Source organism: Dermacentor silvarum, chromosome 3 (assembly GCF_013339745.2).
Source record: "Dermacentor silvarum isolate Dsil-2018 chromosome 3, BIME_Dsil_1.4, whole genome shotgun sequence".
Taxonomy (NCBI): domain Eukaryota; kingdom Metazoa; phylum Arthropoda; class Arachnida; order Ixodida; family Ixodidae; genus Dermacentor; species Dermacentor silvarum.
Genome location: NC_051156.1, coordinates 222,605,541 through 222,623,253, shown reverse-complemented (window position 1 = coordinate 222,623,253; position 17,713 = coordinate 222,605,541). Strand labels below are relative to the sequence as shown.

Below are 17,713 nucleotides of genomic sequence, written 5' to 3'. Positions count from 1 at the left end.
TTTTCGAGGGCCAAGTTCAAAAGCCCAAGAGGCATTCTGATTGGGAGAAAATAAAGAGCCCTTACACTACTGTGAAGGTGGAAGCCAGCGAAGCTGTGACTATGGTGGGTCTGCTGTAGTGAATATTGCTCGTATGATGAGAATGGGCATATCGTCGTTGGGCATCACCCAACCAAACATGTCTATCATGAACGTTCCGGTTGAGAAACTTGCATTGAAACCTGGCCGTCGTACCGGGGAAGTTAGCGCTAGCGTTGCCGAGGCGTGCACCACCGCTGTCAGGTTCCTAGAGGGCAAGACGATGCTGACGTTTGGCCTCAACATCGCGCTCCCTCAAATCAGGATCTGCAGCTCTTCGCTGACATTTCGTCTGGGCTTCGGAAACCCTCATGCTAGAATCAGCATGTCAATGATGAGCCCTTTCCTGAGCGCATTCGCGGCGGCATTGCTCAAACACGTTAGGACACATTGTTAGTTGCTTATGAATGGCTCATACCCCCGTAAACGCGACCTCCCCATTACGACGAGAGAAAAGAAGTGAAATGCTACGCTTGAATGATTAGCGGCAACGCGGCCAGCTGTGGAAGCAGACGACGATGACGAACAAGGGAGCAGTGGCACGAGCGCATGCTCGGCACGGCATCTAACGGCACAAGTGTAAACCGAGGGGCGCCAACGAGCCAGCTGCGGAAAAAGACGACGCTCGAGCCAATGCTTATGATGACAGTTTTTTTTCTACACGCGGACACGATCCTGGGGGAACGAGCCCTTAACAGCTTCGCTGCAAAAAACTCACAAGTACACTGTCTGTAGCAGATTTTAGAGCAATTTTCTTACAACGCGGAACACCATGCGCGGCGGAGTGCCGAACGGGCAGAAGCAAAGGGGCAGATTAAAGTCACCATCACTACTATTTAAATCATGTAGTCGCGTCGAACCGGTGCTCTCGCATGCAGATCCGCTGGCAGCCGTGACCTTCACTGCGGCAACACTAGGCCTGGCTACTTCGCCGTTCACAGCCAAGCTTCTTGCTGTTCGGTGCCATATTTCTCATTGAAAGAATTCGCCGCAGTCAGCAACGGCACCGATTCTGCCTTTGTAATCCTCACCGATGGCTTCGAAGCTCGGAAAGCACAGCGCATTGCTTAATGCCGGTTCCTGAAAGTCAACTTCGCCTCAATACAGCAGTGCTACGCGGCGAAGCGTACGCGAAGTACTGCGGTGAAGCATGCCAAGAGTGGGAAGGGGCAAATTGTTACGGGACAGTGTAATTCCTTAATTGTATACATGTGCACCCGCCGTCTCCCATCACAGTACGAGCACCGATACACATAATACGGGTACCGGCAGGCCTTCAAAGCTATTTCGGACATGCCTGTGACGATTTGAGCCTTTGGGGGCAGTAAAAGGCATGCATTTATTTTTTCAGACTGCCCGATTTTTAGGACGTTTTCATGGCCCCTAGGAAGTCCGAAAAATCGGACGTAACTGGGGGGTCTACGATCTCATACACTGGAGTTTAGTCGGGATGACACAGCACTAGAGGGATACTCAGGAAGTCTACCATCTGAAGTGTCCTGGCCGACACAGAGCCAATGTTGACAGCAGCTTTAGTTGTGGACAAGAACATGGTGCCAGCTGCAGTATAAATGTCACAGATGCGACTAAACAAATCCATGCAATATGCTCTGTGGCAATGCCACTGTCTGGTGCTACAGGAACTGACATAAGGTGCAGCAGTGCTTGCTGCTCATGCACAGTTTCTCTGGCAACAGACAGGTGACACCACTCAGTTGCAATTTGTTGCATCAGCCCAGCAGCCTAAGGATGCAAAACAGTGAATGATTACCATCAGCAATCTAAGCATGGTTGCTCAAGGGACTTGCATAGCGTCACAGTTCACACCAACAGCCTGCTTGCAGTGGCCCTTGATTCGAGCTTTGGATGAACATCTGGGCTAATGCCATAGCCATAACAACATCCAGCAGAGATGTGTATGTTGGCTGATGCTAAGTCCGGGCCTTTGTCTTTAGTGCTGTCTGACGTTCACTATGAAGAGAAGCGAACTAGCCTGTCAACAAGCTAAGAACACTAAGCTGTTGCTGTACTATCTCTCACAGGCACCGTTAAGATGTGTGCACTGCATGCAATCATATATAAGTAAAAACTTAATGACAGGCACTTTTACCTATATCTGGCTCTTCATCATAACTCCATATGGTGAACTTTGCTCATGGAACACATTTTGTAAAATTGGCACACTATTACTACACTACTGTGTTGCAAGCATGCCCTGCTTTATATAAAAGCTTCTGTATCAGCTTCATATAAAGGGTCTCTATCAATACAGGCCAACCTTTAAAACCCCTAAGGGATCTTGACGACCTCAGATAGTCATGAGCAATCATCACATTTTTGGCTTTGATGAGCCCACCCCGTCATGAGTATTTTGCCCCTTTCCTAATGGTTTCTAGCATACAGAGTACAAAGAACAGCGTTTTTATTTTTATTTCATGACAAAGATAGCAGTAGACATTATACCATCATTACTTTTTCCGTTGAATTATACAGTTAAACCTCGATATGATCAAGTATTTACCTTTTTGTAACTTCATGTCCACAGAACACTGTATATTCAACCTCTGTATATTGAAGCATGTTTATCCGCCATTTCAACATATTGAAATTTCACTGCTGTCGCAAAGGAAGGCCGAGGCAATAAATTGAACCTATTGCAGGCACCAGTGCTCAAATGGTTGAATTATATGCGGCTGTTTGTGAACGCACCTTTCAAATCGTGTGCCGCGTGCCAAGAAGGGCTGCTGAAGCAGAGAAGCGTTTTCTCCGGCAGCGACAAAGCACCGCCAGATTTCAGAGGCCATAAGCTGGTGAGTGCGGCATTGATCAAAAGCACTAGGGGGCACACGTATTGGTGCATTGTATCGAGCACTCTACGCAGCATAGTTCCATATTTCATACGTGCCTAGCAACACTGCCCGATTGTTTTGTTTTTTTTGTCACCGTGTGGCAAGTGACAAGTATGAGTAGCAGTAGAGGCGGTAGGGCAGTAGTTAATTATTAAACGCAAAGCCCTCTCGCTTGAGGACAATCTCGATCGACGAGAAAAAGGATGTCACTGTTTGTTTCAGGATACCACAGAGCTCCCTTTCCATGATTGGTAAAGTGATCAAGCACGTGCTATGGAGAGAGGGCAGGTGAGTGCTAGTCTCCACCTCTATCACGGTCGTGGATGTGCTGGCTGTTTGTTTGACTGAGCACACACATGGCTGGTGCGCCCTATTTTGGAGGTAACCTGCGGCAGGTGCAAAGTTTGGCCGAGCCGAGATGGCTTCATATGTGCCGTCTTCCCGTGTGCCTAGTGTTGGAGGTTGCGTAATCTAAATTTTTTGTTTTTTCTTTTATTTTAGCTTATAGCACACAAAAGACACAGGGGTAGCTTAGACAGACGTAGGCAAACTGTCCCTGCGTCTCTTGTGCGCTAAAAACTCAAATGAAATACCAACATGCCCAAACTTACATTCTTTCAAGTTTCAGAGATGCGTTAAAGGGACACTAAAGGCAAATACAGTGTAGACCGCTTATAACGTAAGTCGCCGGAGTCGCGAATATCCGCACTATAAGCAGTACCGCACTATAACCAAAGCAACAATTTTCAAGGCCCGCACATATGCAAAACATGTGCACTGAGCCGCCACGTGTATGCGACAGTCGAGGAATGTGACTAGAACATTTGCATTCAATTTACAGTCGAATCACGCGGCGGCGCCTCCGACCGGCATTGCTCCGGCACCGCAATAGAGTAAAAGCTTAGGAGAGACCCCTCAATGTCGCACGCGAACGAAACAAAAAAAAAAGAAAGAAAGAAAAAAAAAACGCGGCGGAAATTTCACCCGCTCTCAAATGGCAAGGTCGCCGATTCTGCGTTACGCCGGAAGATGCGTGTACGTGCCGACGTCTCGGCCACGCTACCGTAGCCACGAGTAGAAAATGGCAGTGAACCCTTCTTTCTCCTTTATGCTTCCTCTACTTTCTAGTCACGTGTTGACCTTGCACGCTGCGGCTACGGCGCAGAGGGCGCAGAGGCCAGCCAACGAAACTGCCCACGCCGGCAAATGCCTGAAATCCTGATAACGGCAGAAAACGAAACTTCGGGGAACTGGCGCCGGGCCGGCTGGAGCGGCGGCACTTGCACGGCGGCGGGTGTGCACGGTGACAGTCGAAAGTGAGGGAGCTACGAGGGAGGGCGAGGGGAGCCACCGAAGTGGCAGAGTTGCTGAGGCAAAATCCGCTTCCCTGCCGCCCTCCTCCCTCACATTCCACAGTCTCCACGTGCGCCCTTCGCCGTGCTGTGCCGGCGCCGCTCGCTCTCTGAAGTTTCGTTTACTGGCATTATCGTGAAGCGAGCGTTGGCCGGCGTTGGCAGTTTCCTGGCCCTCACTCGCTATGTGCGCCGTGATATTTCACGACTCGCACTCAAGATTCTGGTTTCAGCCTCACTGGCTGTTCGTTCGCACCACGTGCCCTTCTCCTCCACTTCGTCTCTCTTGCTTCCTCGAGCACTCCTTAGGGCGCCCGTTTGAGGGGAGCGTTCGCCGTCTCCGCTGACTTCCGTACTCCCAGGCAGCCGCACTGTAACCGGTATTTCGTTTCCCGCAACTGCACTATAAGCGATACATGTATACATGGAGTGCTATGGGAAAATTAACGGGAGTATAAAAAGGCCACACTATATCCGGTCCTGCACTGTAACGGTTACGTTATAAGTGGTCTATACTGTACTAGGTCAAGCTAAAGTGATGGATTAGTGCTCGAGTATCTCTAAGGTGTCAATATTATCGTGAACAGAGCCTTAGTAATGGAGAAATTGAGGTAAATGCAGGGCACGATTAGAGATACCTCCAGGACATTCAAGTACTTGCCTGATGACGAAGGCACTCATTTAAATTCTGTCACTAGTACTCAACCACACGTTATAAAAACATCACTGTATTGTAAGACAAAAGAAAGTGCTACTTGACTAGCTCCATTTCATTTTTAGAAAAAAAAAAAAAAAGACTCCTTGACATTACACCGTTGATAAGAACGTCAGCGGTCGAAAGGTTTTTCTGCTCGACTCTGCGCTTTTGCATTTCAGTAGTTCCGTTATTGCGTAGTGCTGCACTGATTTTGCTGGCTCGCAAAACTCGCACAAACTGCAAGTAGCAGAGAAGTCCGCTTCGATGTGATGTCGCAGAATGCACAAACGGCCCACGCCACTTGACCAAAAGCAGCTGCAGCGGGGCATCGTACCGCCGTCTGTCGAGTGCCGTTTTACTCACCAATGGCAGCAAAGGACGGTGACGGCGTATGCAACATCACCACTTCCCGGTTCGGTGGTGGGAGATTTGAATTGTCATAAAGGTATTTGGACCCTTCAGATGCCATTTTCTCGTAAACTACAAGCGGTGTGAGGTTTCTGGAATGGTATTTAAACAGTCCACATCGACTTCATATTTGCCTTTAGTGTCCCAGCGAAAGACAACACTGAGCATTCACTCACCTCTGCCTGCACTCGTTTTAACGCACCAACGTAGTGACAGCAAGTGTTTGCGGTCACAAAGTTAATCTGTTCATGCTTGCCTGTGTGTGCGTGACACCATCTTGTTAATTTAATTAGTAAGTGAATGCTTACAATTTCTACGGCCGCTATAACTACGAACCTTACTTTGTATAGTTCTCAAATACTTTGCTACGGCTATTAATGCTTGGCCTTTTGGTCAAAGCTGTGACTTTTTTTCCTTTTGTCATTGAAGCTAGTTTTTTTTTCACATTGCCAGATTATTAAGATATTTTTTGCAGCCAGTTCCATGCAAAAAATAATCAGTAGGCAGCTGTACTTTGCATAAAAGGTTGAATTTCAATGGAACAAAATTTTGATACAACAAAATCAAAGGACGATTTTAACAACTTCGTTATATGGACATTTAACTGTATTTCAGTGATGGAAGCACCATTTTGCTTTTTGGAACAGATTTCAGAGCAGAAAAAATTCCACTTTGGAGCCACCATAAGTGTTTTCGGAGCAGAAAAGAATGATAGTCTTAGCAGCTATTGGTGTTTTCGGGGCAGATGACAATATGCCATACGCCTCCTGGAGTTAAAAGCATCACCGAAGCGTTTCAAATATTTATTATGAAGCATATTGCACATACAATAATCAATGCAATGCAAGAAACAAACCATTAAGAAGATGGATGGTTATCAAATGCTCAATAAAATGAGCTATATATTTAGAATACCAGTACTTGAGGCAGAATTGAGATCAAACCCATAAAGCTGAGCACAAATTTATAATAGTTAACTACAATCACATATAACCGTTGCCAAAGCAGCAGTTGATAATCGACATGGGATAGAGGTAATCTCAGTCACCTTCACATTTTACCAAAATAGTCTGCATGTCAAGTTCAAAAATACAGCTAAATGAGCTATATATATATATATATATATATACGCCATTCTTGTGGCACAAATGAGATCAAAGCCGATAAAGCTATGCTAAGCATCACAATGTAAAAGTAGTCAGTCACATCTCAACGTTGCCACAGCAGCAGTTGGTAATCCCAGTATGAGATTGAATTTCCCAGCACCGTTTCGGAGTACGTTTGGAGCAGTTACGAACAAAAACAACAGTTTGGAGCAGCATGTAGCAGCACTTCTCTTTTGGAGCAGTTTGGAGCAATTGGAGAAGCACTTCTATCACTGGTATATTTCACACTATTTTCAATCATATTTTATGTTTTAAACAAGTTAATGAAGCATAACACATGAAAAAATGAGACTTAAAATGTCAACCAATGCCTTCTAGTTTGTAAGGCCATGAAAGCTACACATTAATTAGGGAAAGCCCATAGTAGTTGCATCACTTACACTAAACTTGAGTCTTGACACTACACTACACTCAAGTCTTCACAATTTTGTCACCAGTGGCACGGTTTCTAACACCTGCACGGTGCCTTGCCTTACCACTCCTCTATGAGGCAGACTGAATTTTTCCATTGAGAGCTACTTGCCAACAGTGGTTAGCTCAAATTAACCAAAAATCAAAGTGAGGCACTCATGAATGAGTGAGTTTTTACTTTAACGCAGTAAAAATTGAAGTACGCATGGGTGAACTGATTTTATAGGTGAGGAGACACAAAACTGTAACATAATCATGAATATTAATACCTTTGAGCCTTATTTTTTTAAGCAGTACACAACACCAAGCGCTGAAACCTTTGCTGATACTCACAATTTGTGTGACCACTTTTTTGATAGACCAACATATATGCCCCCGTAGAGTCATGGGTTCCCTTGGCCAGTCTCTTGGGCTCACTTGCATCGTCTGCAAATGCCAATGCAAGATTGTAGATTTGTATTTTTCTAAAGTCAAGGTGATATATTGATTATTATTTTTGCAGAGCACATAGATTTCCCTGTAAAGGCCGTTCTGCAGCTGGCCCCACTGCAATGACTAGCTTACCTGAGCCGGTGCCCTGTGGACGTGTTGGGATTTCCTCATCTGTGTTGAGCTGTAGATGGCGCCCACGCATTTTACAGACACCATCATCGTTGAAAAGGTACCATGAGCCTGATGTTCGATCCTTTATGTGGGCCACATAGTGGCCGGAGTTGGCACTGGACCCTTGATGAATCAGCACTGCCATCAAGGTGTAGACCATGCTGCCCGCTGCATAATCAAACCCGCACCATAGCAGTGCTGCCATACATCGGTTCCAACACTGGCCATGGGCAACATCACAACAGAAGACTGTGCCAGGCTTGTTTGAGCCACATACGTCTTACGTCAGTGAGTTCTATAACCACGATATATAAAGCTGTGATAGATAATGCCAGGAAATACAAAATGCGCCAATGCTCACCTATAGCTATGACATAATTTTCAGTTAGTACACGTTATTCAAAATGATGGCCTGAAGCCTACAGTACGAGAGAAGGGGTAGGACATAGTACAGCACAATTAGGCTGGGTTCGCTGCTGCCATCACATAAAGGCAACACTTTCTACCAACTGAAATTTGCAATGTGGTTTCTAAATGAATAAAATTTTCATATATTTACATTTGTATAAAGTGCAGCTCTTAGGCGCCCGATCCTGCAGCGAGCGTTGGCGTCGTACCTCATAACCGAGCAAACGACCACAGCGAAGGATGAGACCGAACGCAGAGCACAGCGGGAGATGAAAGATGGCAATAGCAAAGAGAGCATGAGGAGGAAAGCGAAGGAAAAGGGTATGGCGAAAGCGTGAGATGAAAAGCTTAGTGCAATGCAAGATGGACATGGAGTACAATGGCTACGAGGTGGCACCAGAGTAGCGTGTATCGTCTGTTTACAGCGGCCTGTCTGTCTGTCACAGAGGGGTCTGTCTACAGTGGCTGCTGTGAATCACGCCCACACATCACCCACACACTGCCTCTCACGATCTCCCAATTAGCAAGGCAGTTGCGCCACACTTCACTCCGTTTGGAATGTGCTGCACGAGACAGATTGTCCACGCCTGCGAATATATCGCGAAAACACCTATAGAGCTGCGCTCAAACTTCGCGTTAGGAATATCGTAATTGCCAGTAAATTTATTTATTTTTTTCATTCTTTTAAGGGTGTAGCTATTCTTCTATATTGTATTAAAAGACAGCGGCTCATGGCTATGAAAAAGTACTCTTGTCCTGGCAGGAAAGAGATGTGGATGGGAAATTAGATTCAACTAGTGAAGACACACTTTACATTTACTAAATCTGAAGTGGGTTCAAGAGCACAGTAAGATAGCCAAGGGTGAAATACCTATTTCAATTAATTAGAAGTAATGAACATCACTAGGATTATCATTATCAAGAATAACTAAACTGATGTTACTCCATTTGACAAGTGGGCTAGTGGAAAGGCTACTACACTTCCATGTCTTCCTGCTAATGAACAACACAAGCATGATCTTGTGCTGAGTAAAAGCAGCCTCTAGCTAGAACCTTCATGGCACTGTGAACAAAGATAAGGAATTTTAATGTACAAAAGGCTACACTTTGTTTCTAATGTATGTGATGGTACAGGGTTGCCAATGAGCCTTAATTGCCCAGCTTCTTTTTAATGTGGGTGACATTTTATTGCACAAAACCTGAGTGTATGTGTATGGGAATTGAACCTATGACATTGTGTTTGCAGCCCTAAGACATAGCCTCTGACTTACGGCACCATGTCAGTCCATTAGATTACTATGAATGTGTGCAGACATGCAGGCCATACTTGCTACAACACATGGCACTTTCTCATTTCAATGCTGTTGACAGAGTGATAGTTTGAAGGGACATTAAAGAGAAAAATAATTTAAGCTGTATTACCCTTCTACAATACTAATAGAGCTACTTTTACTGTGAGAGGAGGCGTAATAAGCCCGAAAAAATGCAAAAACAAAGGATGCATGGTGCTGCTGCCTTGAAGATTTCACACTGGCTCACCCTGATGTAATGAATTTTGATGGCATGTGCTTGGGCCTAGTCAAATTTCTATTAGTAAAGATGGACTACATTATATTCTAAAAGAGCCAAGGACTGAACGTAGCAAGTTTCAAGAACGTTTACTGAGTCACAGTGGCCAAAATAAGAAAAATATACTACTTTAAAATTTGTGATGTCACACTGACATACTGGCACTGGAGTTGCAGAGCGATATTTAAAAGATAGAACTTTGAGTTTCATTTTCTCTTCTAATAACCAACCTATTACCGTGAAATTAACAAAAGAAAATTTTTGAAAAAACACTTTATCAGTCTCAACTAACTTAGAGCCTCTCTTTAGCAGCACATACGTGGTTTTCGCAGGTGTGAACTCAGGTCTAGGGTCTCAGTGAATTGCAGTGCAGTGTTGATCTTGCGGCAGCCAGCCTGCCGGTCGAAGCCAAAGCGTAGCAGCTGCAGATTGAGCACAGGTGGCAGGCGGCGCAATCGAATACAGCGCACTGCATTGCGCTTGCCGCCGCACACCCCGCAGCTGTACTGGTTGCTACCTTCCAGTTTCTCCTCCTGGATGTGACCACAAGCAAACAAAATACTGCCATCATGACTGGCAAATTTTGCCACTATGCAGGGAGCAAATGCTGAACACTATGTTCTGCGCCTGGAACATGCACAGTAGAACCTCATTGACACAACCCTGTTTTGTACAATTTCCCAGCACCAACGTTTGCAATCGACGAAAGAAAAAAAATTACCCAGTACACTTACATTTCTGTTTTACCAATAAGTACGCTCTCAGAAAACACAATATTTTGGCACCAACGTTTAGTACCTAGTCAAACTGTGATCGTATGATACATTTTCAAGCCGCTAAATCCCATGTGAACAAGAAAAGGTGCGAGGGGGACGCGCGATGGAGAGCAGTATAGGTGCCCCCCACAGCAGCTTCCCCGCAGTACTCACCCGCCCGTGTCACGTGAAGATGCCAGCACGCACTCAATTTCCACTTCCAGCACCAGCAAATATCCACTCGGGTTGTCGCACATCGCATTCACAGTGCCATGTGGGCACGTCAAAACTTCCCCCCAATATGCCCTTCCCCCCAAGCTGCTAACAGCGGCCGAATTTGAGAAGTGCAAACGTAAGCTAGAGGAAGCCGCAAAAACGACAATGCACATCTCGGGCTTCTTGAGCCCCACCAGCTCGATGCACATTGCCATCTTGTGCTGCACCGATTCGCATTATGTAGATGTCCACTACAGCTGAGTCTGCCAAATTTTTTTTCGACTTCGGGTCATACGTTTTCCCTCTTAATACATTTTTCTTGCGTTTTTTACCGAAATGTATTAACGAGGTTCTACTGTACACATAAACATCAATAGGTACAACATACACGAATATAACAAATTATTGCATATAAAGAATGATCAAATATAATGAAGTAAATCTAAAATGTTTCTCGCCGATCTCAATGTGTAATAGATATATGTTTATAAAAAACATTGTATATAACAATAGGTTATATACAATATAACCTACAGACCAATTTCAGCCACACCATGTTCTTTCAAGCAGCTATGACATTGTCGTCCAGCTATTTTAAGTTTTATAACTGTAACTGAAAGTATAGAGACCAATATGGTTATACACACACAAGAAAACTGGGCTCTTAATGCACATTCTAACCAGATATTTCAATTTGAAATTGCTACCTCTAAGCCTCATTGACCTCATCTACCTCATCGACATTTGGCATGGCTTGTGCAACAACAAAAAGTGTGAGAACATCACTGTGTTGTCTGCTCCAAAACATTCCAAAACCATGCGGCACTGTGCCAAGAGGATGCGCACCCATAACGGTGTGAGTGCATCTCGGACTGCCCGCCAAGACGCACATGTAAAACTGAAACCAAGTAGCGTATTTACTCGCGTAATGAACGCACCCCCAATTTTGCTACTGTGCGGTCCCACAATCGAACGGCCGCGGTATAGTTTTTCGGAGAGACTAGGCTCTTTTACTCTTGCGCATGTTTTTAAAGCAAGTGCACTCAATCTCGATGCCCGTCCATGGCAAAGCCACGGTGAGAGGGCACTGGCGTGGGACGCATGCGGTAGGAACAGGCTGCGCATTGTCACGGTCCCTTGGGACCTGACGGAAGCAGTGACTGCGATACAACTCAGCTTGCTCTTTCCAAATTAACACAGCAAGCTGGGCAAGTTGGTAACTTAACATGTTCTTAGGGGGGGGGCAGCGCTACCCGGATGAATGACAACGGAAGAGACGATACAAGCGCTGACTAACAACTGATTTATTTTTTCAAACAAGTGAATATATATACACAAAATGTGATCATGTTACGCGTACAAGTGGTGAAAGGGTCTCAGTTTATCTTGCCATCCAAAAACTTTGTTTCTTTATCATGCAGAGAGATAGAGGTCTGGCTGACGCATGCCCCTGAGTTACCATGCATGAAGTAGGCTTCTACAATCTCGCGGTCGATTTGGTTTCTATTTTTATACAGTATTTCAGTTTTTTCAAACATGGGTTTGCATGGGCAAATTATACAATGCGCGGCCAAATTTGAACCAGTTGAATTTCTGATAGCGACTTGGTGCTCCCTGAGGCAAATGTTGATGCAATGCCCCCCGCCTCTGCCCGTAGTATTTTTTGCCACATGAAAGTGAAATGACGTATACAACTCCCACTGCGCATGCCATGGGCTGTTCTGTGTGCTTGATAAGGCAAATGGCCTTGCAAATGGCTGCCTTTTTTTAACCCATGCCCCATCTGATGTACATATAAAATGACTGTAAAGTTTCTGCCTGTTTCAATCAGCTGCTGAGGTGGTTCCCCTTTTTTTTATTTTCTTTACAAGCCCTTCACAGACTGATACAACAATAAATTTTGGAAAGTCGGCTTTCTCTTGTGGGGATGCGCGACTCTCACGCGTCCCCTGATGTTGTTTTCCCCGCATGGCTCCCGTCTCCTGTAAGCCGGCTTCGCCACCATCTCTCGCGTATTGTGAGAGATGGTGCCAGTGTTGCGCGGCTAACGCCGCCTAACAGCGGGGTTACTTGGACGCAAAATGAAGAAGGCGCTTCCTCTTCGAAGTGGGGTAGGTGAGCGATGCGGATGTTCTGCGCGTGCGCCGATCCACGCTTCGCGAGACTGTCTTGTGAGGCTTGGAGCAGGGCACCGGTATGGACGAACACGGATCGTCCGAATGCACCACCGTTCGCGTGACCGCACATGTGAACGATTAGGCGTTGTTGTATAGCATGCATGCGAACATATTTGCTTGCTATCCGGTCGCGGTGAGTCGGACTTCCTTGATTTGTCGCTCGCCCATGTGAATGTTCTATGCGTAGTAACTCAGCTAGCACGCATTAGTGTATGAAAGGTGCAATAAATGCCCTTTTTGATTGTTTGCACTACTGTGTTGGCGTTCCTTTGTCCCAAGAGCGCGTGTGAGACACTACACTCTAGACGATTTAACTGTTGCGAAAAGCTGGTATTAGCAAGGTGGTGGCATGACTTTCTAAGTGCGGATCCTAAACATGTTGTAGCAACGCCAAAGATGTCAAACTGTGGAGGAACCACAATGTGGATGAAGCGGCCATCAACCTGGACGAAAGGTCTGGTGATTTCGATGCCTGGTGAAGAGCAATAAAAAATGCTGTTACGATTTGCAAATAGCTTATGTCTATTTTTACTGCAAAGATAATTTATCTAATGCATTTTTCAAATAATTACCGTCTTGGTTTTCAATTTTTCGCTCTTTCGAAAAAAGTTCCCATAAAATTTACCCTGCATAATAAACGCACCCCCCAACTTTGCTTCGATTTCTTGGGGGGAAAAAAAATGCGTTCATTACGCGAGTATACGGTATATACCACACACACTGACCATGCAGAACGCACTTCACTTCATCACCCATCAGTGTTACCTGAATGCTGTAAGGGTCAAATGCGACATAACATTAAAGTTTGAATACAAGTTTTCTACCACATGGAATATACCTACTCATTTTGCCAGATTCCTGTGGGACGCGTGCAGCTTAACATGAAATGCATAATTCAAAATCAGAAATTTGGTGCCATGGCTCTTTAAGGTGCACACTAACACCACTAGAATGCTGCTGCTGCAGCCAGGACTCAGATCGATGATCCTCTCAGCAGCAAGCACCGTAACTGATGAGTTGCTGCTGCAGACCTAGTTAAAATCGTAAGATGGACTTGCCCTGAGGAACTGATTGAGAGCCTCTTCCAAGTGCTTAAGGCCTTTGATGTTGAGGTCCAACTCATAAAACTTGGAGGGGCATAAGGATTCTGTGCTGCATTCAAGGCACCTGTAGGAAGACAAGCAGACTCTTAAGCACAAGGGCATAAGAAAAAATCAGAAGGTGCAAGTAATGAAAAATGAAACGAGAATGAAAGAAGAAAAGCAGCTTAGCAATCCGAAGAATTTTTTTTTTTTCTCTCTTAAGAAACACTGGTATATACAGTGCTACTGCAACAGCACTAAGAAACAAATTTACTGGCAAGAACACGACCAGAGCTGTCGCAGTATATCAGACCTTGCAATCCTTCTGGGAAGGTGGTTGCACTCATAAAAGTTAGAGAGTGCAATAAAGTGTCCCTACATTTTCAAGTGACTGGCCATGGGCAGGCAGACACTGCACACACATTTCCTTTGCTTGTTTATATCAGTTACGACACTCATGATTTGCATGGCTGCCAAAGCCACTATGGTCGCCACGGTTAGGAGGCAGGGAGAAACTCAGTGAGGTAAGAGTAAGAGGGTAATGATACTTATGATTGTAACTCTTTTGATTCATTCATCCACAAAAAGCAAAGTGCTAAGAAAAAAAAAATCAACATGCAACCTAGGAGCATGTGGAGTGCAAATGAAGCTTGTTTGGGCAAGTTGAGAATAAGGCAGAATGGTCAATTACAGGTCCAGCAGGCATAGTAGTGAGCCTTAGTGATCTCCTTTATGAAGTTAGTGCAAGATTTAATTTCTTTTCCTATAAAGGAATCTGTTACCAATGTGATTCATGGTCAATCATTGTTGGAGTATATAAAAACTAAACTGACAAGCAGTTTGTTGCAATGGAGAGGCTGTATAACCAAAACACTCTGGCTGCATGCTCCCCTCTTCAGGTCTTGAAATATAGGCACTCCCTATTAGGGAGGCTATAACCATCAACCCTGGAACATGCTCACACCAAGAAAATCATACTGGCACGTACTTGGTGACATAGTCATATTCTCCTGCATACTGTTCCTGTACAATCGTGCGTGCACTGGGCTGCCGCTGCGAGGACAAGTGCTTTTCCAGCAAGCACATCAGCAGCTTGCTGAATTCTTGCGCATCCTGAGAAGGGGAAAATGAATGGGTGGAAGAAATAGAGTGGATGCAAGAATGACTGAAGTTTTAGGGGCCAAATAGTGCACAAGAAGGGATGACAGCATAGTACACAATTTTGTCTTAACACTTCTTCAATACTTCATATTGTACATCTTTTCCTTCACAATGGCAGCACAGTATGTCCTTGCATTGTCACATTGTGTACGTATAGCATAGTACAAACATGCATTTCCCTGCCCAGGCACCTTGCGGGCTGGCTTTTGAAGCTGTGCCTGTACCATGAATAACAATCAGGCCTCATAGCCATTGTGAAGGAAAAGCTGTGCAAAAGAGCTGGCCTCTCAACTGTCAGGGAGGTCTACAGGAGAAAATTTGCAGCATGTAGTTGTCAAGTACAATAACACTTCAAATAATAAGTCCCTTATTGTGACAAAGTGCTGCAGTGAACTAACATGACTTGTTCAATGGGACAATAAGGAAAATTCTATGCTACTTAAGTGGCTTTTCAGTTTAAGGATACAAGAAAGGTTACTTTAGGAGAGAGAGGGGAGGGTTAGCACACTATGAAAGGTGAAAGTAGAATGTGGTTAACACTGCTTTTGCAATTGCCACATCTCTTCAGAGCAACTGCTTTTATAGAGTGTGAAAACATCATGCAGAGGCTAGTGAGCCGCTTATTCATGAAACGACTACCATACAGACCTCAATGACAGTCATACTTTCAAACTGGAAGAAAGCTGTTCTCCAATAATTAAAACATAAAAAGAAAAAATTCGGAGCAATTCATCATCATTACTTAGCGACGTTTCACTTTATGGGCTGTAACCTCAAAAAGGTTACCGACAATGATTCTTACATAGACATTCCCTTTGTTGTTTCTCAAATGCACAGAGCGGACATTCACAGTGATGTTTTATAATTAACACACATGCCCAACAGCTCACGATACTAGCCGCACTGTGGGTATAAGCATACTGCTTCGATATCTCTCCACCTGACAGCAACTTTTGGTCTTGAAATCAGTGGAACGTTTCTTCAGGTACTAGTTTATTACAAAGTGTGAAAAAGGTAAGCCAGAATAAATTGCAAGAAAACGCAAAGAAAGAAATTAACATGGTACCATACTTGAAAAGTTCTTCCATTTGTTAATTGTACAAGCTACAGACTGCAGTGCTAAGAAAAATATTTATATTTAGCATTGTTTGAAACAGGATTTAAGGGGGGATGCAGAGCTGAAATTGCGATTTTCGCAAAAAAAAAAAAAAAAACGCATTCTTGTATTTTATTTATTTTGGATTCCTAGATGTACGGGAAGCTCATCGCCTAGTTTGGTTGCAATCTGCACCGTAGAAAAGAAGAAAATGAATTCTATTCTCATGGTGGTGGCGTGTAACAATGTGTTATGATTTCTGCTTGCTTCGTTTAAAAGGGAAATATTTCTGTAATTGCAGACAAGGCAAAGACAGGGAGTCATAGTTCAGTTATAATCTTGTCTATGAGAAAACTGTAAACATGTTCTTCACTACAAGAAACTATATTTTACCATAGCTTTGACATGACTGAAATCACTTTGATTTAAATGAGTACAAGTGTACTCTTAAAATATTACAGGATAAAGCAAGTAACACTAAGTTTGAACTGCTTCAATCTGATCACGCGTCTGCTCCAACCTGAACTGCTAATCACATTATGCAGTTTTTTATCTGCATAATTACATTGTGCATACCATTTACATTATGCTCATCATGCAGTCTTTTGAACTACACTATTCCTAATCATAATTATGTGCATGCTTCTTCTTTATTTTTTTTTTTTTTCCTTCTATACTGAACTCTGATGCTCACCTCTTCCTGTCAAAACTGAATTGCAGTAGACTATTTTAAAACAACTTTTGTTTCAGTGCTCTTACAACCTAAATGCTGAGCCTTAGCTGTGAACCATGCAACCAGGCAAGACATCTAACAATGTAATTTGGTCTATGAAAAAACAAATCTCTAATTCACTTGGTCAAAGCACCAACTGCACACCATGTGGATTGTGGAAGCACACCACACCCACAGGAGTGTCAAAAACATAAATTTGCAAAAAATATAGTGTTGTTCTTGGTACAGTTGGCAGTGCTTTGTAGAAATGCCCGTGCTCCTTGTTACCTGCTGCTGGGTTGTGCTCAGGCCAAGACAGGTGATGAATGGTTCAGGGTCTATGTACCTGCACAAAGTCAAATTGCCTCAGTATACCTGACAGTGCCCTAGAACAATGCCAAGAGATTATAAAGTTATCATGCATGCTACAACTATAGTTGCAAATCTACATAAGTACGAACAAAAGTGTGCAAAGTCATAGGTGGAAATTTAACAAAGTTACAAAAACTTGTTGAACACAGCTTTCCTGGCAGCTTGATAAAAAGCTTTAAAATTAAAGTTATTCTGTACCCTTGCGCACTTGAAAAGAAAGTGATGCTAAAAGATGTTAAAACCATCCGTGTTAGGCATTTTAGATGGTGAGCAGACTGCAACAAGTTGGTCGTATGAGAGCAAATATCTAAAGAAAACATTTGGCACCACAGTTAAAGACATTCTGCAAGCTTTTGTGACATTCAGACTATGGCAGCATTTTTGTAGCATTTAGGGTGTAACTAGGTCTCTTCTCACCACTCTGCAACACTCTTTTTCCATGTTTTTATCATCACCATCATCACCGAGTTTCTTACTACTGATCATTAAATCCGGCTTGGTCCCTTAAAAATACTGCACAGTTCACAGGAAGCAAAAGCTCCCCAGAGACCATGGCGGCATTGATGAGGTGACAAATATGGTGGCATTGGACCAGTTTCAG

General features: G+C 44.0%; 1 protein-coding gene across 2 annotated transcripts in view; it reads right to left on the bottom strand.

Annotated features, from left to right (window-relative positions):
• LOC119446754 (ubiquitin carboxyl-terminal hydrolase 48-like) overlaps positions 1 to 17,713 on the bottom strand; it is a 79,486-nt gene that overhangs the window by 53,351 nt on the left and 8,422 nt on the right. For both annotated transcript variants that reach the window (XM_049664365.1, XM_037711289.2), the window contains exons 6-11: positions 17,029 to 17,086; positions 14,760 to 14,884; positions 13,748 to 13,856; positions 9,861 to 10,074; positions 7,526 to 7,732; positions 7,295 to 7,387 (exon numbers count right to left, since the gene is read on the bottom strand). In XM_049664365.1, the coding sequence (XP_049520322.1) occupies positions 7,295 to 7,387; positions 7,526 to 7,732; positions 9,861 to 10,074; positions 13,748 to 13,856; positions 14,760 to 14,884; positions 17,029 to 17,086 (806 nt within the window). The remainder of the gene's footprint in view (positions 1 to 7,294; positions 7,388 to 7,525; positions 7,733 to 9,860; positions 10,075 to 13,747; positions 13,857 to 14,759; positions 14,885 to 17,028; positions 17,087 to 17,713) is intronic.